We start from the raw sequence: 22,385 nt of genomic DNA, 5'->3' as shown, positions 1-22,385 counted from the left end.
AGATTAATTTTCTAATCCTTCACGCTTTTTCTTTCCCTTTCATCTACCATTAATCTTCCCTATTATTGTATTCTCACACCTCTATCAGCTGACTAAAAGCTTCAATATGATCTCTCCTATCTTCACAGGATGGTCTTCTATCACATAGGAAAAACAAATAAAATTCTTTGGTGTGTTTTTCTTAGACTATAGCTATCGCTCTGATTCAACTGATTGTCAGATTTATAATCCCTCACCTAATCCTACTGACAAAAATGTGTAAAGTGTGCCTTTAGACACCTCAGAGAGTAAATTTCCTTCTACATCTTTGCTCTGGTATAAGTTTTTCTCACACAAGTAACCTCAAATTTCAGCCTTGTAAAAATTGTAAAATTGTAAAAATTGGATTTTGATATTGTGTCAACAAAACGGTTCTTCTGAGGTCATTACAACAACAAAACCCAAACCAACAGAGATGGAAACTAATATTGGGGCTCTCTTTGCTACAATACTTGGTTTGTTCTCCTTAGAGACCCTCCAGCCTACTTTGCAGGAACTGTTTAACCACATTTTAAAAAATCTTCCTACCTGACGATAATACCAATGATTGTCTCATTCCTGTTGAGTTAAATAATACTTATATTCTCAACAGAGTCTGTGCTCCTCTAAATCAATACTGTTTATGAAAACATGACCTATGTTCTGGAATCCCAAAAGGCAGTTTCCACTTATATTCATTAGCCAGAGTTTTCATTCATAAACACATAACTCAACTTCCTCTTGGCTACACAAGGAAAATTTTATACTATAGCAAACACTTTTCATGCATCTATATAAATAGTACAAATCAAGCGAAACAACTTGTGGCTATGCTAAAAGGAAAAACCGCTGGTTCTCTGGAAAAGACCAACTGGACTTTAAGTTATGTTCTCACTGCCTGAGTTTGAGCAGCTTCTGTCTTCAGGATTTATTACAAGTACTAATAACTATTTTGTTCTACATAATTGGTTGCATTGCCATTAACCAGTGCACACTGTCTATAACCTTACATGCTACTGCAAATCCATTGTCATGTCAAAGAAGTCAACAACTTAGTATGCAACAGGAGTAAGAGAAACTAATCCTAGTCCAACTACAGAAAATATTCTCTGGACAACCTCTTGATGAACAAAACAACAACTTCTTAGTGTGGCTAGGAACTAGTCCACACTCATAGTTAAGCCATAGTGATTTCATATTAAGCATAAACAATTTCCCAAGACATCAATAGCCGATGAGGCCACTCTGCACCATAATGGAGCAAGATAAAAACAAGACCATTCCATAATCATGTCTGAACACAGACAAAAATTAAAATACATACCAACCACAAAATAACTAAATATTCCTCTACCTTGACTATATGAATAACTGTTGATTTTTAAACAATTAAAATTTTAGGTTTTCTCCATTCCTCCTGCTTTCTAGATGAGAATGATCAAGATACCCAATTAGAGAATTATCCCCATGTCCTGACAGCATTCATTTCCGAGGAAAGCCCTGCTTCCTTGAACCCTTCCCATTATCATCTAACCAAGGCCAAATCCTACAGTAAGTCCTTTCTAATCTCCTCTTACTAAGACTCCCCATGTTACCTATGGTGTGTTGTCTCTCTCACTGAAAGGAATCAGTAAACCCAGCTTTGTTTGGTGGTCATCAGCTGAAGGCCGTTGATGGCAGAATTAAGATTTGGAGAGTATTCCTTTTTGGCAATGTGATCAAAGAAGTCTTCTCTCAAGAACTGATTTTTTTTTTAATTGAAGGCTAACAAAAATGAATCAGAGAGCCACAGAGGTAGAAAAGCATTCTAGGCAGAAAGAATAGCTAACGCAAAGGCCATGAGAAAAGATGTTTCTTGTGCTCAAGGAACACCAGGGAAGCCAGTGTAGCTAGAGTTGAGAGAGTATGAAAGAAGTATAGGGGTGGAGCACCTGGGTGGTTCAGTTGGTTGGGTGTCCGACTTTGGCTCAGGTCATGATCTCATGGTTCGTAAGTTTGAATCCTGCATCGGGTTCTGCGCTGACAGCACAGAGCCTGCTTTGGATCCTCTGTCCCCTTCCCTGTCTACCCCTCCCCAGTCTCTCTTGCATGTGCGCACTCATTCTCTCTTTCCAGCTCTCAAAAAGAAACATTAAAAAATAAAAGGGATGCAGGAGTGGCTTAGTCTATTAAGCATCTGACTTCCATCTAGGTCATAATCTCACAATTCGTGAGTTAGAGCCCCACATCAGGCTCTTTGCTTTCAGAGCCTCTCTCTCTGATCCTCCCCTGCTCATTCTCTCTCTCTCTCTCTCTCTCTCTCTCTCTTTCTCTCTCCCTCCCTCTCTTTCAAAAATAAATAAACATTTTTTTAAAAAGAAAGAAGAGGGGCGCCTGGGTGGCGCAGTCGGTTAAGCGTCCGACTTCAGCCAGGTCACGATCTCGCGGTCCGTGAGTTCGAGCCCCGCGTCAGGCTCTGGGCTGATGGCTCAGAGCCTGGAGCCTGTTTCCCATTCTGTGTCTCCCTCTCTCTCTGCCCCTCCCCCGTTCATGCTCTGTCTCTCTCTGTCCCAAAAATAAATAAACGTTGAAAAAAAAATTAAAAAGAAAGAAGAGTAGAGGTAAGCAATGACCTTAGGGAGAAAACATATATAATCTAAAACAAAGACTTTTTTTAACTTTTATTATGATGAAAGGAGGGTTTTGAGCAAAAGAGAAATGTGCTTTTAAAGAATGAATCTGGCTGCTGTGTGGAGAACAGGTTGTAGTGGGGCAAGAGTGGAAAAGAGATATAAATTAAGATGCAATCACAGTAATTATAGAGAGAAATGATGGTGTCTTACACTACAGCTGAGTAGTGACGTTCAGAATATGTTTGGAAGGCAGAAAGCATCTGTGTTTGCTCATGAGTGAGTGGACATGGGATATGAGAGAAAGAAAGAAGACAAGAACATATACAAAGTTAATTGCTTAAGCAATTGGGTGAAAGGTAATGCCAAGTTACTTAAAATGAAGAAAGATAATGACTGTATCATGTTGGAGTAGCATGAAATTAAGACTTTGGGTTTATGATCTAGTTTCGTTTTGTTTTTAATTTTGGACACTCATTAAAAATCCCAGTAGACCACCGGGTATATAAAACTATAGCTCAAAGAAGTTGAGGCTACGAATAAACATTTGAGTTTTCAGCATAAATATGGTATTAAAACAATAAACTTGAATGAAGTCAATGAAAGCATAATCAGAGAAAAACAAAAGTCCAAGAACTGAGCTTGGGGCACTTTATTTACAGGTCAGAAAGGAAGGGGGTCCAGCAAAGGACATTTAGAAGGAGCAACTAGGAAGACAGCAGAAAAAATAGGAGAGTGTGGTGTCTTCTTTGGAAAAGAAGAAAGTAATTGACTATGTTAAATAATGCTGAAAGGTTAAATGAGACAAAGACCTAGAACTGCCCATTGAATTGGCAATATGAACATCGCTGCTGACCTTCATAAAAGCGGTTTTAGTGGAGTGATGGAGGCACAAAGACAGACTGGAGTAGGTTCAATAAAGAAATGATAAGGGGTGGAGTGGAGACAGTGAGTATAGGTTATGCCTCTGAGGAATTTTATTATAAAGAACAGAGAAATCAGGTGGTGGCTGGAGAGGAATGTGGAGTCGAGGAAGGGCTCGTCAATACTGGAATCATTATTGCATGTTCGTGTGTTGTCGGGAATGATCCAACAATGGCAAAAATTTGATGATGCAGGAGACAGAGAACTGCAGTAGCAAAGTCCTCGAGAGATATAAAGAACGGCATCCAAAATCCAAATGGTGGGGCTGGCCTTGGGAAGAAGATATCCATTATAAGAGTGGGCAGAGTTTACAAGTTTAGATGCAAATCAGTGGATGGCTTTAGCAGTGGAATGGGGTGAAAGTTCTCTCTGCTTACTTCTATCTCTCACTGAAATAATAAGGTGAAATAATTACAGGTGAAATAATAAGCAAGTCTTTAGCTAAGATTAAAAAAAGTAGAAGGGGTTATTAAAGACAGTGTAAAATAGTCACCATGGAGTAAAAAAAAGTAACTTGACTCTGGAAAATGTAGTAAAATTGCCTATTTGAGGTAGTGGTCCAAACTTTAAGGTGAGACCATCTATACTGTCGTGTGGTTGAGGTGAGGTGGAGATCAAAGAACCGGGACAAGAGTACTGTGTGGACCATCTCTGTACAAGATGACAAGTGCCAAAATGTTTGGAAAGACAGAGGAATGGCCAAGATGGAAATTGAGGATACAACAAGAAAAAATTACAGGTGGAATAGTCTGAAAAAATTTTCTTCAATGGATATGAATTGTTGCAAAGGAGAAAAGACAAATTATCTGAATCAACAACTGTAAAAAAAAAAAAAGGGGGGGGTGGGGGCACCTACTAAAACTTGAGGCCTGGCATAGGAGAAAAAATGTGCACTACTTAAGAAGGCTTAGAGCAGGAATACAAAGGTCATGTACAGAAAAGAGGTTGAGGATTCTACTTGTAAAATGCTAGCTAGAGAGCATAATGAAGTGTTGGCAGGGTCAGAGAAGGATATGAGCTTGATTCAGAAAAGTACCAAGTCCTAAAGAGATAAGGGTATGTAGGGTCGAGCAGAAGGTTCCAAAATGCTGTGAATTGAAATGAGTAGGTAGACAAGAACTGATGAGATTAGACTGGCTGGTCTCTTTTGAGAGGGGGTAGGTAGGTGATGAGTAGCTTCCTTCCAGAGTCTGATTTCTGCCCAGTTGTGTGAAGGACAGAATGATGGTCTCACTCGGAATATGCACGTTCTGTTGATTTGAAGGTTGAGAAAGAAGTTCACTTTAGGAGCACCTGGGTGGCTCAGTTGGTTAAGCGTCCAACTTTGGCTCAGGTCCTGATCTTACAGTTCATGGGTTCAAGCCCCACATCAGCTCTGTGCTGACAGCTCAGAGCCAGGAGCCTGCTTCAGATTCTGTGTCTCCCTCTCTTGTGCTGTGTCTCTCTCTTTCAAAAATAAATTTTAAAACATTAAAAAAAAAAGTTCACTTTACATCACTAATTTTTATTTCATTTATTGACATCACTTCAAAGTTTTTTTCAATGGGTTTCTTTGAATCCTAGGATAGAAGTCACCTTAATTCACTATATATATATTGTAAATTCCTTATAGGAACAAATCATTGTTCTTATGGATCTTTTTATCTCATACTATTATAAGTATGATATTACATATACCCTGGGTTATTGACTGCTTATTAATTGCTTTTAGCAGAGAGTCAGTGATCTTTTATAAGTGAGGACCATATCACTTTTCAAATGATCTTTTCCTTTTTTCAAAATTTTTTTAATGTTTTCATTTATTTTTGAGACAGAGAGAGACAGAGCATGAGCAAGGGAGGAGCAGAGAGAGAGACACAGAATCCAAAGCAGGCTCCAGGCTCTGAGCTGTCAGCACAGAGCCCGACACAGGGCTCGAACTCACGGACTGTGAGATCATGACCTGAGCTGAAGTCGGATTCTCAACCGACTGAGCCACCCAGGCGCCCCTCAAATGATCTTTTCAAATGAAGAGAATAAATAGAATGGGAAGAAGGAAAGAATCAGTAAGATCAAAGAATACCAAATAGTCCTCTTTCCCCTACACTGATGAAAAATCTCTATGTGATTCAACAAGCACATCTTTTAAGTGTTGCTGCTCTATGAGGTACAGTATCCAAGTGAGGTAATAGAGTAAGTTATCAAATTCAACAGCAGAAGACCTGAGCTCAAGCCCTGGTTCAGGTGCTTACCCAAAATATAAACTCTGTGAAAATCACTCAATGCCAAGTCTAATTTTTCTATAACGCTCTTACTTCACGGGGATATTGTGAAGATCAAATAAATGAATGAGTGCAAAAGAGATTTGTAAGCTCTATAGTGCTAGGCAAGTGTAAACAATTCTTTTCATTTATTCTGCAGAGAGAATGGGAACACACAGTGTTGGAGCATTGAGGGACTTCCAGGGAGGAAAAGCCTGGGAGGGACACTTAAGTGGCAGAGAGGGAAATAGTGGGCCAGGGGGACAGGACTACCAAGAAGGGGGAAAATACAGAAACTGTATGTTAGGAGGTCAAAAATTAATTTCTTAACCTTGCATGTTATCAATGACAGTGGCTAAAGTAATTGCCCTATAATCAATTGAACATCATTTTCTATATTATCCTTGGTATATTTTACCTATGATAAAGTATCTCAGTTCCAAAAATACTTGAGAATTAGTACAGTAAGTATATCCCTCTTCCTAATGCATATCATAATTGTCAAAGTGACAGTATAATACAAGCCCTTCATTGACAAAGTAGCAATATCTGTAAGTTCTGGAAGCTCTGGGTTTTTCGATGCAGTCAAGTCTGGCCTCTGATCAATGGCAACAAATTCAACAAGAAAACTGGGGAAAAGTAGCCCAAGCCACAAGTCCTTAGGAATAAGAATTTTTGGTAATTTCTGACACTGTTCCTCCTATTCCCATCGTCTATTCTACACACTGTTACATGAAGAGTCCACTATAAGGCTTACTTCTAACTCCACACCCTGGATTTCATATATCCTCACCATCCCACAAAAACTATACAATCCTGAAATTCAAACTCAAAGTATGGGGACACCTGGCTGGCTCAGTCAGAGGAATGTGTGGCTCTTGATCCCAGGGTTGTGAGTTTGAGCCCCATGACGGGTATAGAGATTACTTAAATAAATAAAACTTAAAAAAAAAAAAAAGACTCCAACTATGATCTTCATTCTTCTTCTTTGGATTCTTCTTTCACCAACTTAAACTACCAAGTTCTTATATCTAAACAGAGAAAGCCAAAGGGTAATTAGAGCAAGAGGTTCTACATTTTCATTGTATACAAAACAATGAATAAATGTTGCCAAAAGAGTTGGCTGTTAGTCAGTGGTGGCTTTTTTGTTTGATTGTTTGAATTGCATATTGCATAATTGTGTTAACATAGGCAACATATTTGCCAAGTGCCACATGCTTTGCAAAAACTTCAAGAGTTCTAAAAAAAAATTACTATTGCTGTTCATGTTTTATGGATAAGACACTGAGGCCCAGAGAGGTTAAATAACTTGCCCAAATGCATACATCTAGGGCATTGGAATCTGCACTCAGACAATCTGACTCTGAAGTTCAAACACTTGACCTCTCTGGCAGAGAGCCGATTAAAATCTCAACTCCATGGCCCATCCCTCATCTCTGTGTTTTTATATGGAGTAAATAAGAAAACACAAAAGCCCCTCACCTAATACTTAGCACATAGAAAGCAATCACTAAATAGTAGTTCATTTAATCATGTATAAACACATCCTAAAGACTTAGAGGTAGAAGTCTTGCTTTCCCATTAAATTCCCATAGTGACAATTGCAAGGTCTGTAACTTTTGTCCCCACAGAATTAACTTTTTCTAACTAGTGACTATAGCAGGCTGATGTCATTGCTTTAAAGGTCCCAAGGACATAAAACCTATATAATTCAGGTTAAAAAAAACACCAACACTGCAGCTGCCAGCCCCAGCTGTTTTCTTCCTGGACAGATTTCCCTTCAGTCCTTGGTGGAATAATCCATCTGATGCTAGCAATATAAAACTTACACATAGAGCATGTGCTGCAAAGGAAACAGAATGCCTCAGTCACACTAGTTCTGAATAATTAGGTCCAGTTCTGTGTTAGAGGTCTCCTGGTAAATTAGCACGGCCCGCAAAAGTGGTTGGTAGCTACTTTTAATCATTCTGCCATCAATATCATCTGAAAAAGTGCAAAAAACATAGCATGCTTACATCACATCTTCAGTTGACCAGAAACCAATTCTAGAAAATCTTAGGGCAGAGTTACATGCTCTACTTACTGAAAAATATGATAATAATATAGGTACGAAGGGATGATTTTTGCAGAAATATATTTACTGCGACTTACTAGCACTGAACAAAGCCCGAGGGAACTTTAAGGATTCTGGCCATCCTCATGGAAAAATCAGGGTAAATGGGGTTATTTGATTTGTCCAACTTTAAATTTGTGCTATTTCTCCTAGAAAATAATTTGATATTGAAATTACAAGACCGTGACGATTCAGTTCTCTTTGGAGATGCTGGGAGCATCGGAAACAACCCAGGGTGAGTGTTTATAGACATTTTTGTGTTATTCTGTTTTTGCTCTTAATTGTTTTCCTCCATGTTTCTGAAACGTATGCAATAGACATTAGATTTTCCTTCTGTGCATTGTATTCTCAACCTAAACCAACACCAAATTTCTACTGCAGTTGGGCACATCTCCATTTTTCAAAGCATTTTTTTCCTATGGCTCCAAAGAAATAGAAAAACGATGATGATGATGATGATGATGAAACAGATGTCTTTAAGGCTCTCAATCTGCACACCCTTTGCTATCGGTGCAGGTGAAATTCTCCATGTTGATTTTTTTTTTTTTATGTATGAGCTTTAAATTTTTTTAATGTTTATTTATTTTTGTGAGAGAGAGACAGAGCTTGAGCAGGGGAGGGGCAGAGAGAGAGGAGACACAGAATCTGAAGCAGGCTCCAGGCTCCGAGCTGTCAGCACAGAGCCCAACGCAGGGCTCAAACCCACGGACCGTGAAATCATGACCCGAGCCGAAGTCAGAGGCTTAACCGACATAGCCACCCCAGCGCCCCTCCATGTTGATTTAAAATAAACTCCTGGCTCCATTCTTGCTCAGTTCTTCAGCTTTCAATTTACAATCCTCCTTTTGGAACTTAATAAATTAAAAAGATAACAGATGTAAATCATTCAACGTAGCTTTCTGGAGCAGAAGCTTTAAGTGAACACTCTAAGAAAAATTTCTAAATAGTAAAGTTAATCCATAACTACATTAAGATGTTACTATAAATATTACTCTAAGTTCTAGACACCACGAATTTAATTTAAATGTTACCTGAAATACTTCTCCTGCCCCAGAAATGCTTTCTTTTCCCATGGCTCTACTTAGCTAGTTCCCTAATTTGATACTACCATAGTCTTTCCTCTGATATAGACAATGAAAAGGGCCACTGTCAGCAGACCAGCAGGATGAGTAATAGGAAATAATTGAGAAGAAAGATAATTAGAAGCAGAAGAGAAAGCGTTCTCTAGTCTTTTTTCATAAGCAATGTGGAGTTGATTTATTTGTCTGGCAGAGAGCCTGGCCTTGAGGAATGAGGTAAAGCACCAGCAGTGATCAGTGATGGGAATAAGGTAGCACAGGATTACAGGGCCTAAGGAACCATGAGGGCGGCTTGCGTGGGTGGGAACCCTCGGCAGGCCATGCATGGAGGCAGCAGCATGAAGACAAGGGAGAGAAGAGAGACTCCCCACAGATGCCCAATCAAGCTGCCCTAGGGCACCAAGGAGAGGAAGAGGCAGGTCACCAAGACACATTCCACTTAGCACCCTAATTATCACATAAATGAGTCAGGTCAGAGTAGGGGCAAAGAGAGCCTGAGCTCCAGGCACAGCTCTTACTACAGTTCTCTGTGAACTTGGGCCAGTTGCTTTACCTCTCTGTGCCTCATTTTCTCTACCTGAAAAATGAAAAAAAAAAAAAAAGAAAAAGTGTCCATCGATTGATGAATGGATAAAGGACACGTGGTATATATACACAGTGGACTGTTATTCAGCCACGAAAAAGAATGGAATTGTGCCATTTGCAACAACATTGGTAGAGCTGGAGAATATAAAGCTAGGTGAGAAGTCAGAGACAGACAATTACCATATGATTTCACTCATATGTGGAATTTAAGAAACAAAACAAAGGACCAAAGGGGGGAAGAAGAGAGAGGGGGGAGAGACCAACCAAGAAACAGACTCTTAACTATGGAGAACAAACTGATGGTTATTGTGGGGCAGGGGGGCGGGGGGCATGGCGAAATAGGTGATGGGGATGAAGGAGTGCACTTTTTGTGATAAGCACAGGATGATTAAATTTTTAAAAATTCTAATGTTTATTTTTGAGAGAGAGAGACAGAGCACAAGCAGGGGAGGGGTACAGAGGGAGGGAGACACAGAATCCAAAGTAGGCCCAGGCTCCCAGCTGTCAGCACAGAGCCCAACGCGGGGCTCAAACCCACGAACTGTGAGATCATGACCTGAGCCAAAGTCGGATGCTCAGCCTACTGAGCTACCCAGGCACCGCCCTAAATTTTTTTAAATAGTGAGGCCTGGGTCAAAGGGAAACTAATTTAAAAGAAAATAAAAGAACCATGTTTTATTTGTGGGTCAGACAACAGAATTGAACTTTAAGAAGAGCTGAGGATAATCTAGTGAGGACGGTGAGGCTATTGGTCCCGGACCTTGATCTGCAGCTGAAGAATGAGCAAGTCTGCCCTCATCTGAGGGGTGGAGCAAAAGCAAGCCTCCATCACTCTCTCCAGATTCTCCAAGGTTTCCTGGGTTTTATCCAGCCTCCCCTAAAGAAATTGCCATATTGCTGGTTGTCCATCAGCTTGGTGAAAAGCCTCTGCCTTCTGAAAACCAGATCATTCCCATTACAGTCCCAGGGCGTCACGGCAGAAACCAACAGAGGAGCAAGTATTTTGCGGGAGTGAAAAATGCAGGCAACGGGCAATAAAGAAAACTGCTCAAAGCCAGGATTTGTATGAGTTTGAGCAAGTTATTCTCTTGGGGTAGAAAAATCTTAATTTTTTTCTCCTGTAAAGATTTATAACTAAACATAAGTCCTCCCCTCTCCAAGGTTGTTTTATATCTCTTGGTGAATCATGATTCTACACACTATTATTCCAAAAACGTGTGTGTAGCACCTACTATGTGTCCAGCATGATTTAAGGTGCTGAATAGGGATTTTAAAATAAGATACTGACGGAGGAAAAAGTCAAACAAAGAAGAAATTAAGTGACCAAATGATTGATGCAGATGCTAAGTGTTATTTTTTTTTCCTAATTCTTGACAGAGTGTCCAACAAAGAGAATGGAAGAGGCCGGCCTACTCAATCAAACCTCTTCCATCACATATATACGACTTAGAGGCTTATCTGTAAATCAGAAGGTGCAGATGGCTGTGTTTGCCATGTTCCTCACTTTTTATGTCCTGACACTGATTGGGAACATCCTCATTGTCATAACTATTACCTATGACCGCCGGCTCCATACCCCTATGTATTTCTTCCTCAGCAACCTGTCTTTTATCGATGTCTGCCACTCCACTGTCACAGTCCCCAAGATGCTGATAGATACATGGTCAGAAGAGAAGCTCATCTCCTTTGATGCCTGTGTCACTCAGATGTTTTTCCTGCACCTCTTCGCCTGCACAGAGATCTTTCTCCTCACCATCATGGCCTATGATCGGTATGTGGCCATTTGCAAACCCCTGCAGTACATGACAGTTATGAACTGGAAAGTATGTGTGCTTCTTGCTGTGGCCCTCTGGACAGGGGGAACCATCCACTCCATCGCACTGACCTCCCTCACCATCAAGCTGCCCTACTGTGGTCCCGATGAGATCGACAACTTCTTCTGCGATGTACCTCAGGTGATCAAATTGGCCTGCACAGATACCCACATCATTGAAATCCTCATCATCTCCAACAGTGGGCTGATCTCTGTGGTCTGTTTCGTGGTCCTCGTGGTGTCCTATGCAGTCATCCTGGTTAGCCTGCGGCAGCAGCTGTCCGAAGGCAGGCGGAAGGCCTTATCCACCTGTGCAGCCCACCTCACCGTGGTCACATTATTCCTGGGCCACTGCATCTTCATCTATTCCCGCCCATCCACCAGCCTCCCTGAGGACAAGGTGGTGGCTGTGTTTTTCACCGCTGTCACCCCCCTGCTGAACCCCATCATCTATACTCTTAGGAATGAAGACATGAAAAATGCCTTGAACAAGTTAATGGGAAGGTTGGAGGGGAGAGGGAAAAAATAACTATTTTTTTAAGTTTATTTCTTTATTTTGAGAGAGATCAAGCAGAGGAGGGACAGAGAGAGAGGGAAAGAGAGAATCCCAAGCAGGCTCTGCACTGTGAGCACAGAGCCCGACATGGGGCTCAAACACACGAACCGTGAGATCATGACCTGAGCGAAAACCAAGAGTCAGACGCTTAACCAACTGAGCCTCCCAGACGCCCTTCAATGTCTAAGCTCTTAACATGCCTCGTGTTCCTAATCAAAGAAATGCCTTGCAAAGAATAAGGTACCTAACATTCATCAGGCTAGATGACTTATGAAATTGTCTTCTGGCCCAATATCTGACAACCATAGCAGTAGTTAGGATTTTTAATATCTTCCATATCCTGGAAATTGTTCTAGGCACTCTGCATTTACTCCATTCTCAGAACAACTTATGAGGTAGGTGTTATGCCTGTTTACAATGATGAAACTAAAGCTCAAAGAGAGCAGACAGCATGCCCAAGGTCACCCAGCTAGGAAATGATGGAAGCAGAATGGTAAGTCAAGTGTATCAACATGAACTCATGCTATTTTCATTACACCATGCCACCTTTTCCTGCTTTTGTCTTAGGGTGATAAACAAAGTTTAAACAAACCTTCAGATTGCTGAGTAGCACTTGACCACATCATTCACTCAGAAGCTTGCCTAAATAGCTTGGCAAACACTAGTGAATCAGGCAAAGTGAGTTTGCTTATGACTTAGTGATGTAGAAAGAAGACTTGAGCCATTGAAGTTATTGATGTCCTCAGGTGTTCAGGAAAAATCTGCCATCAGAGCAATTGAATGGGGATATCTTATTATTTATTCATTTGATAAATATTTACTAAGCACCTGGAAATGCAAGCTGGTGCAGCCACTCTGGAAAACAGGATGGAAGTTCCTCAAAAAACTAAAAATAGAACTACCCTACAACCCAGCAATTGCACTACTAGGCATTTATCCACGGGATACAGGTGTGCTGTTTTGAAGGGACACATGCACCCCCATGTTTATAGCAGCACTATCAACAATAACCAAAGTATGGAAAGAGCCCAAATGTCCATCAATGGATGAATGGATAAAGATGTGGTATATATATACAATGGAGTATTACTTGGCAATCAAAAAGAATGAAATCTTGTCATTTGCAACTACGTGGCTGGAACTAGAGAGTATTATGCTAAGTGAAATTAGTCAGTCAGAGAAAGACAAAAATCATATGACTTCACTCATATGAGCACTTTAAGGGACAAAACAGATGAATGTAAGGGAAGGGAAACAAAAATAATATAAAAACAGGGAAGGGGGCAAAACAGAAGAGACTCATAAATATGGAGAACAAACTGAGGGTTACACGAGGGGTTATGGGAGGGGGGATGGGCTACATGGGTAAGGGGCATTAAGGAATCTACTCCTGAAATCATTGTTGCACTATATGCTAACTAATTTGGATGTAAATTCAAAAAAAAATAAAAAGTAAAACAAGTTAAAAAAAAATATTTACCAAGCACCTATTATGTGCTAAGGGCCTCTTTGACAAAATGACATTGAAGCTAAGATCTGAAAGATGAAAAAAAGCCAAGCATGAAAAAAAGAGAGTGATGAACATTCTAGGCAGAAGAAATGGCAGGTGTAAAGACATATGTTGGAAAAAACTCTGGCGTGGTCCAAGAAATGATAGACCAATGTGGTTATAGTTTAGACTCTAAGGCAGAGAATGGTGACAGATGATAGTGAAGAGGTGAAAAGAATACTTTTATGTCCTCTCAAGGCTCAACTGACTTAAAAAGGTAACACAATGGGGAAACAAGTCTTTTTAAACGTACTGTATCAACTAGGTAGGTGGGAAAACAAATCTCAACCCTTATCTTGCATGATATATCAAAGTAAACTTACAATGGACAACAAACCTAAAATTTAAAGCTGAACTATAAAATTTCTAAAAGAAAACAGGAGAAAATCTTTGAGACTTTGGAGTAGGTGAAGATTTCTTAGGACACAAAAGGCATCAATCTTAAAAGTAAAAAATTGATAAATAAAAACTTAATCAAAATGTAAACTTCTGCTCTTCAAAATATATCATTTAGAAAATAAAACAGCAAGCCACGGAGTGAGAAAAAATATTGCCAGGACAAATGCAACAAAGGTCTTATATCCAGACTATACAAAAAATACTGTTGTATACTCTTACAGTGACAAGAAGACAAAAAAATAATAAATGATCAAATATCTGAAGAGACACATCACAACAAAGATATATTAAAGGATAATAAGCAAATTGAAAGGTTCTCAGCATCATCAGTCATTAGGGAAATGACAAGTAAACCACACACTCACAAGAATGCCTAAAATTAAATACCAATTTGTTGGATATTAAACTCATATACTTCTGATGAGAGTATCAAATGATACAATCACTTTGGGGGCGCCTGGGTGGTTCAGTTTGTTAAGCATTTGACTCTGGATTTTGGCTCAGGTCATGATCTCACATTTTGAGATCAAGCTCCGCATGGGGCTCCTCTCTGAGCATAGAGCCTGCTTGAGATTCTCTCCCTCCATCTCTCTCTGCCCCTCCCCTGACTCAAAAAAAATTTTTTTTAATTAAAAAAATAAAAATTAAAAAATTCATACAACCACTTTGGGGGCACCTGGCTCCAGTCAGTGGAGCATGAGACTCTTGATCTCAGGGTCATGAGTTCAAGCCCCAGAGTGGGGGTAGTGTTTACTTAAAAATACATAAATAAAGAGGTGTCTGGGTGGCTCAGTTGGGCGTCTAATTTGGCTCAGGTCATGATCTCACATTTGGGGAGTTCAAGCCCCATGTCAGGCTCTGTGCTGACAGCTTGGATCCTGGAGCCTGCTTCAGATTCTGTCTCCTTCTCTCTCTGCCCCTCCCCCGCTCATGCTCTATCTGTCTCTCTCTCTCTCAAAAAGTAAATACACATTAAAAAAATTAAAAATAGGGGTGCCTGGGTGGTTCAGTCGGTTAAGCGTCCCACTTCAGCTCAGGTCATGATCTCACAGTCTGTGAGTTCAAGCCCCACATCGGACTTTGTGCTGACAGCTCAGAGCCTGGAGCCTGCTTCAGATTCTGTGTCTCCCTCTCTTTCTGCCCCTCCCCTGCTCATGCTCTGTCTCCCTCTGTCTCAAAAATAAATAAAAACATTACAAATTTTTAAAAATAAAAACAAAATAAATAAAAATTAAAAATTAAAAATAAATAAATAAGCAAATAAATACATGAATACTAAAAATATTTTTATTTTTTAAGTTTATTTATTTTGAGAGTGTGTATGCACATACATGAGCAGGGGGAGGGGCAGAGAGAGAGAGAGAGAGAGAGAGAGAGAGAGAATCCTAAGCAGGCTCCATACACAGCACAGAGTCCAAAGTGGGGCTCATCTCACAACCATGAGATCATGACCTGAGCTGAAATCAAGAGTTGTTCACTTAACCGACTGAGTCACCCTGATGGCCCCTAAAATACTTTTAAAAGATCATACAACAGCTGTGGAAAACAGCGTTGTAGTTTCTTACAAGTTAAACATACACTTACTATATGATCCAATTACTCTACTCCTAGGTATTTACCCAGGAGAAACAAAGACACGAGGCCAAAGTAACTCATAACTAAACATTTATATCTACTTTATTCACAATTGTCAGAAACAGACAACATCCAAATGTCCATCAATAAGTGAATGAATAAACAAAGTATGGTATACCATAAGGTATTACTCAACAATAATAAAACATAAGCTACTAACACCCACAAAGACATAGGTTAATCTCAGAAACAGCATGCGGAGCAAAAGAAGTCAGGCACAGAAAAAGTTCATACTGTATGATTCAATTTATATGAAGCTCTAGGAAAGACAAATCTAATTTATAGTGACAAAAATCAGATCTTTGGGTGCTTGGGTGGGGATAGAAGGATTGGCTGGGAAGGGACTGCGGAAACTTTCTGAGGTGATGGAAATGTTCTACATCTTGATTGGAAAGATGGTTGCATGGATATATATATATATATATATATATATATATATATATATATATACACCTTTGTCAAAATTTCTCAAACTGTACATTGAAAATGCATGCATTTTATGTAATTAAATTTTACCTCAAGAAAGCTTATTTTAAAATAAGTTCTTTATACATTTCCACCTTGATTTTATCAAATAGAAGTCCTATGAAAAATACAAAATAGATCCAGGAATAATGAGAGAATCACTTTCAAAGTAACAACTCAATTCAATATAAATCAGTGAAGGCTTAAATAAACACACTGAAAATAAATCTGAAAGCAAGCTTGAAACCACTATAATTTATAAAACATAGGTGTGATATATATTGCTTCCCAGAGGCAATAGCCCACAGAATCCACAAATCAAGAAAATGTGTTCTCTCACTACTGTACTTGTTCCTGAAACTGAATCCATGCCCCAACTTGTGTTCTTTTACTAGTGAAATCAGAAGCCTTCTTGGAACTTTTCCAGATTCTTTTTCCTTACCTGTTCCACCATCATCTTTTCCTTTATATAAGTAATAGTTAATAAATCCTTCTCTTTAATACAGAAGTCTGCCCTTCTCTGTGCCATTTTATTTATTTTTTAAAGCTATCATCATAAAACTTTGACACTTTCTTTTTTGTTGTTGCTGCTGTTTGTTTATTTATTTATTTGAGGGGGGGGGCAGAGACAGAGGTAGAGAGAGAAAATCCCAATCAGGCTCTGCACTGCCAGAGCAGAGCCCAATGTGGGGCTCAACCCACGACTGTGAGATCATAATCTGAGCCGAAACCAAGGGTCCAATGCTTAACTGATTGAGCCACCTAGCCACCCCAACGTGTCATTTTACCTATTAATTTTGTTCTTTACTTTTACTGTTAAAGATATGGCCATAATTATATTTGTAATTCCAAACCCATCATGTACCTGACTTCATGAAAAAACCTCTCTGTCTGAGATGCTTCATGGCACTTTTTACCTCCTCATTTCTCAAGGTGTAAATGAGAGGATTCAGCAAAGGAGTGACCACCGTGTAGAAGACAGATACTACCTTGTCAATGGAGAAGCTAGTGTCTGGCCGAGTGTAGATGAAGATACATGGTCCAAAAAAGAAGGCAACCACCATGAAGTGGGCTGAGCAGGTAGACAGGGCTTTCCGGCGCCCTTCAGCTGACTGTTTTCTAAGAGAAACCAGGATGACCGTGTAAGAGGTGACCAAAGCCAGGAAACAGGTGAGGGAGATGGTTCCACTATTAGACACAATTAGCATTCCCGTGAGGTATGTATCTGTGCAAGCCAGCTTGATGACAGGGGGCACATCGCAGAAGTAGCTATCAATAATGTTGGGGCCACAGTAAGGTAGACGAATGGTCAAGAAGGTCTGCACCAGAGAGTGAACAGTAGCCCCCAACCAGAGAGCAAAGACAAGCTGTACACAGACCCTCATGTTCATCACATTAGAATAGTGCAATGGAGCACAGATGGCTACATAACGATCATAAGCCATAATGGTCAGCAGAAAGATCTCAGCACAAGCAAACAGATGTAGGAAGAAGAGCTGTGCAATGCAATTATCAAAGGAAATAGTCTTTATCTCTAAAAGCAAGCCCTCTAGCATCTTGGGCACAGTGACAGATGAGTGGCAGATGTCAATAAAGGACAGATTGCTCAGGAAGAAATACATGGGGGTATGGAGGCGTGGAGTAAAGACTATAGTAACTATAATGAGAGTGTTTCCCAAAAGGGTTAATACATATGTGATGGAGAATGCCAGAAAAAATAGTATCTCCAGCACCCACTTATCAGTGAGTCCCAAGAAGACAAATTCAGTCACTCTTGTTTGATTTAGAGCATCCATCCAATGAGTTTCAAAAGGACCTTGCAAGGGAAAAAAAAAGACATGAAAGCTAATTTACCTTTAATAGTATACAAGTAGAATTAATTGAAGTGACTACATTCCCATATGAGTCGTTTATTTATTATCAAGGCATATAAAATATAAGACAAACTTAAAAGCAATTGTTACAATATACCCATGATATATCAGGAGTCATTCCAGGCACTTTATATACGCCATTCTATTTAATCACAACTGCACCATGGCATAGGCATTATTGTTTCTGGCTTGCAGACGAGATAAATGAACCTTACAGGAATAAACAAGTTGCCCAAAACGCTTAGCCAGTAGTTAGCTGGCTTTTTCCATTTCAGTCTAATCCACAGATAATGCCAAATTAATCTCCCAAAATACGACTCCCAACTAAAATCGTTCACCATGTCCCCCTTCCTATCAAATTAAATGTACATGCAAAGCCTGCAACAGTCTGCTACCTATTTATTTTTCCAGTCTGGGATCCTCCTTTCTCCCCCTATGTATTCATCTCTCCAGGCAAGCAGGTTACTACGCTTCGGCCATGCTACCTCCTCCTTTAAGAAAAGTTTGCTGATACAACCAAATCCTATCTCTTCTCTTTCATACCTATTTCATGGTACTGAACTGTAAAAGAAAAGAAAATAATACATTTGTTTCTGTTCCCCCATTAAATTGAAATTTTCTTAAAAAGCAATAACTACATAAGAATTATCCTTTGCGGCACTTGGTACAGCTTCTTGCACACAGCAGGTGTTCGAAAAAACACTTTTATTTGAACTGAACCTACCTTCTTAGATAACCTGGAAAAAAATATAATTCTTCCTTCACCATAAAGCTAAAAAATGACTTAAGAAACTTAATTTTTTTAATTCTGTAATATGATTTGTCCTCTAGGAGATATTGTTGTATAAATACTAAAGCTATTTTGCCCCTAATTTTCTATATTGATTGGCCAGCCAAAAACTGTAACAGAGTTTAGGAAATAATTACCACAACCATAAAAAATATTTATATTCTTGATCCAGCTACTTCACTTGTAGGAGTCTCCTAAACATCCAAACTGTCAAAAAAGCTAAATGCAAGAAAATATTAATTACAGCATTATTTAAAATAACAGTCACTGGATTTTTTTTTTGAAGCTTAAATGAATAGAGTGGAAGTTGAATAGAATTACATGCAGCCATTAAGAATGGTAGTAACAACAGATTGCCAATATGAAAAATTTTGAAATATTATGAAGAATAAGACATGAGATAAAATTTGTTTATGCATTCTCAACAGTTTAAAATATATACAGCCTGGGTGGCTCAGTCGGTTAAGCATCCGCCTCTTGATTTTGGTTCAGGTCATGATCTAACAGTCATGAGATCAAACCCCAAGTTGGGCTCCCTGCCAGGCAGGGAGCCTATTTAAGATTCTCTCTCCCTCTCTCCCTTCCTCTCCCTTGTTTCAGTGTGTGTGTGTGTGTGTGTGTGTGTGTTCTGTCATATGAGTGTCAGACCACAGGGCACCTGGTAGCTCAGTCGGTTAAGCATCCAAGTCTTGATCTCAGTTCAGGTCTTAATCTCAGGATCATGAGTTCAAGACCTGTGTTGGGCTCCGCACTGGGTGTGAAGCTTACTTAAAAATATTTTTTTGCTACAATATACTAGTGCCATATAAATTATCAAAATTCAAATAGTAGATTAGAAGAAAATATTGTAACATATATGACCAAAAAAGGATAATATTCCTATTATTTAAAGAGCTCTTAAAATATGACAAGAAAGAACAAATGACAATTAAATATGGGCAAAAAGTATGAAAGGGCACATCACAGAGAAATGCAAATGACAAATAAGTATGAATAAGAAAATACTCAACTTCAGCAGTGAGTTAAAAAAATGTTTTCTGTCTCTCTTCAGATTGGCAAAGGAATAAGAAGCTGAGTATGCTATAGACTGCTATTAGAAGTAGATATTATCAAGACCTTTTTGGAAAATGACCTGCCAGTACCTATCAAAATTCTAAATGCCCATACCTCTAACCAAGAAGCCCACTGCTAGGATTGTATTTCATAGAAATAAAGGAATAAGTAATTAAGGATAAATGTTAATTGAAGCATTTTTAGCAAAACAAGGAACTGGAAACAAATTGAATATTTATTAACAGAGATATAAGTAAATAAATTTTAGTACAGCCACAATTTGGAATATTATCTAGCCATTAAAAAGAAAGAATGAGTTGCATTGAGCACACTGACTTAAAGCGGTGGTTGTCGATGTGGCCATACGTTAGAACCACCTGAGGCGGGTGGAGCGGTGGGGGAGGAGGGGGGGTGGAGCTTGAATTTTGCTGCACAGGCCTCACCTGAGACAATTAACGCAGGCTTTTTAAGGGTTGGACCTGTCAGTACTTTTAAAGCTCTTTGGCATTTCCAACATATAACCGAGATCACAAACTATTAACTTCAAGGTATGTCAACAATATATTTTTAAGTAAAATGGGTGCATTATGAATATAATATGAACCAGGAGGGGAGGGAGGGAGGGAGAGAAGGAGGAAGGGAGAGAAAAAGGAAAGAAGGAGCAAACAAAGGAACAGAGGAAGGAGGGAATCAAGGGATGTGTGTGTGTGCGCATAGGCTCAAACGTATATACACACACACATACACATACACTTACATATTCATGAATTATGTGTGCGTGTATTTATTCTTAAAAGAATAGAAAATAGGTGTGGAAGAATACACGGTTATTTTAACATTAGTTACTTGTGGAAGTATCAAATTGAAAGGAATAGTAAGATTTTATTAATTTTTATATTATACTCTATAACTGTTTAGGTTTGTATAATAAGCACGGATTACTTTGTTGAAAAAGCAAAGTGGTAAAAGCATGTGTCTGGGAAAAAAGGAAAGGAAATGAAAATGCTCACTTCATGGGATCATGAGCACATTTTTCCTTCTCCACGTCTAAGAGTTTATAATCTGGTTATGTGTCTTCTAAGGCAGTATTCTTAAAATGGGGAGGATCTTTCCTATAAACTCCTGGTCAGCAATGCCCTAGCAGCAAAGAACCAAGAGCTGTTCTGCTTTCCGCTAGGAAAAAGAGGAAAGAGGCTTGTCACAACAGCACATTCAACGAATTCAAATAACTGTGACCTTTGGCCTTCACCTCCCTAAACCTCAGTTTTCTGAGCTATAAAATAGGAACTAGGTGCATCTCTTATACATGATTAGATGTAGCAAATATACAGGTCTCCTGTTGAAAAGACTAAAAGAGAAGCAAGGAGATGGGAAGAATCTCTAGCTTCATTAGGGGCTCTGTAGCACAGAAAATGGTCGTTAAAAATTGAAGCTCATAGGTACTTTTTACTTTAGAAGAATCTAATGAGAGGCACTGAATCTTGGGATTGGCTGAAATTCGCAAAGCCAGGATAATTCCCTTGATGGCGTTAGTCTGTTTCCAGGGGCAACAGATGGTAGCTGCTACATTTTCAGACCAGAGGAATCTACACTGTGCTGGGAAAAAGAGTTTTTGCTCTGTTTTTTTTTTTTCAAAGGTGGGATAATGGGGTCCCTGGATGGCTCAGTTGGTAGAGTTTGTGACTCCTGATCTCAGGGTTGTGAATTCAAGCCCCATGTTAGGTGTGGAAATTACTTTAAAATCTGGGGCGCCTAGGTGGCTCAGTCAGTTGAGCGTCCGACTTCGGCTTGAGTCATGATCTCACAGCCTGTGGGTTCAAGTCCCACATCAGGCTCTGTGCTGACAGCTTAGAGCCTGGAGCCTGTTTCAGATTCTGTGTCTTCCTCTCTCTCTGACCCTCCCCCGTTCATGCTCTGTCTCCTTCTGTCTCAAAAATAAATAAAACGTAAAAAAAAATTTTTTTAATAAATAAAATAAAATCTTTTTTAAAAATTAAGTAAATAAAAAGAGGTGGGTTGAGGTTTTAACTCTGGGATTAAGTCTCTTTAGAAAAATTACTTAGCCTCCCTGAGCTTCAATTTTCTCATTTGTGCAAACTCAAATTATGAACCTATTTCACAGAACTGTTACAAAAGTGTTACTACATATTGCCTGGCACTTAAAATGTATATATAAAAAGTCCATTCTTTTCACTGATACCTACCAATCTCTGTGAGAAAATATCCCAAAAAGACCAGAGAAAATGTAGGTCATGTGTTTACACAACCTAAAACAAAGACCACAAAAAAGTTGATGAAAGAAAGTGAGGAGTCACTGATCAATCAAACACTATTTAGTGAATGCCCCAGCAGGATCTGTACCCAAGGAACATTCTTCCCTCAGACCTTGTCATGGCTTTTTCTGTCTCATTTTAAGTTTGTTTGTTTATCTATTTATTTTTTAGTAATCTTTACATCCAATGTGGGGCTTGAACTCACCACCTCCAGATCAAGAGTCACGTGTTCCACTGACTGAGCCAGCCAGGCACCTTTATTATTCATTAATAAGGTCTTATCTCAAATATCACTCCCATGTGGAGGCTCTCCTGATGCTTATACCTAAAAGAACACTCTCTAATTACACAGTCTCCTAGTGCATCTCCTTTGTAGCACTTATAAATACCTGAAATCACCTGATTTATCG

General features: G+C 39.3%; 2 protein-coding genes across 2 annotated transcripts; one reads left to right on the top strand and one right to left on the bottom strand.

Moving 5' to 3' along the window:
* Positions 1–10,957: 10,957 nt before the first annotated feature.
* LOC123583316 (olfactory receptor 4E1) lies at positions 10,958–11,910 on the top strand. Its single transcript, XM_045450330.1, has one exon. The coding sequence runs from the start codon at positions 10,963–10,965 to the stop codon at positions 11,908–11,910; it is 948 nt and encodes a 315-aa protein (XP_045306286.1). The 5' UTR covers positions 10,958–10,962.
* A 4,832-nt stretch (positions 11,911–16,742) lies between these two features.
* Positions 16,743–17,976, bottom strand: LOC123583317 (olfactory receptor 1509). Its single transcript, XM_045450331.1, has one exon. The coding sequence runs from the start codon at positions 17,779–17,781 to the stop codon at positions 16,843–16,845; it is 939 nt and encodes a 312-aa protein (XP_045306287.1). The 5' UTR covers positions 17,782–17,976; the 3' UTR covers positions 16,743–16,842.
* Positions 17,977–22,385: the final 4,409 nt, after the last annotated feature.

This window comes from Leopardus geoffroyi, chromosome B3 (genome assembly GCF_018350155.1).
Source record: "Leopardus geoffroyi isolate Oge1 chromosome B3, O.geoffroyi_Oge1_pat1.0, whole genome shotgun sequence".
Taxonomy (NCBI): domain Eukaryota; kingdom Metazoa; phylum Chordata; class Mammalia; order Carnivora; family Felidae; genus Leopardus; species Leopardus geoffroyi.
The sequence above is the reverse complement of the archived record's forward strand: the minus strand, read 5'-3'. Positions and strand labels throughout refer to the sequence as shown.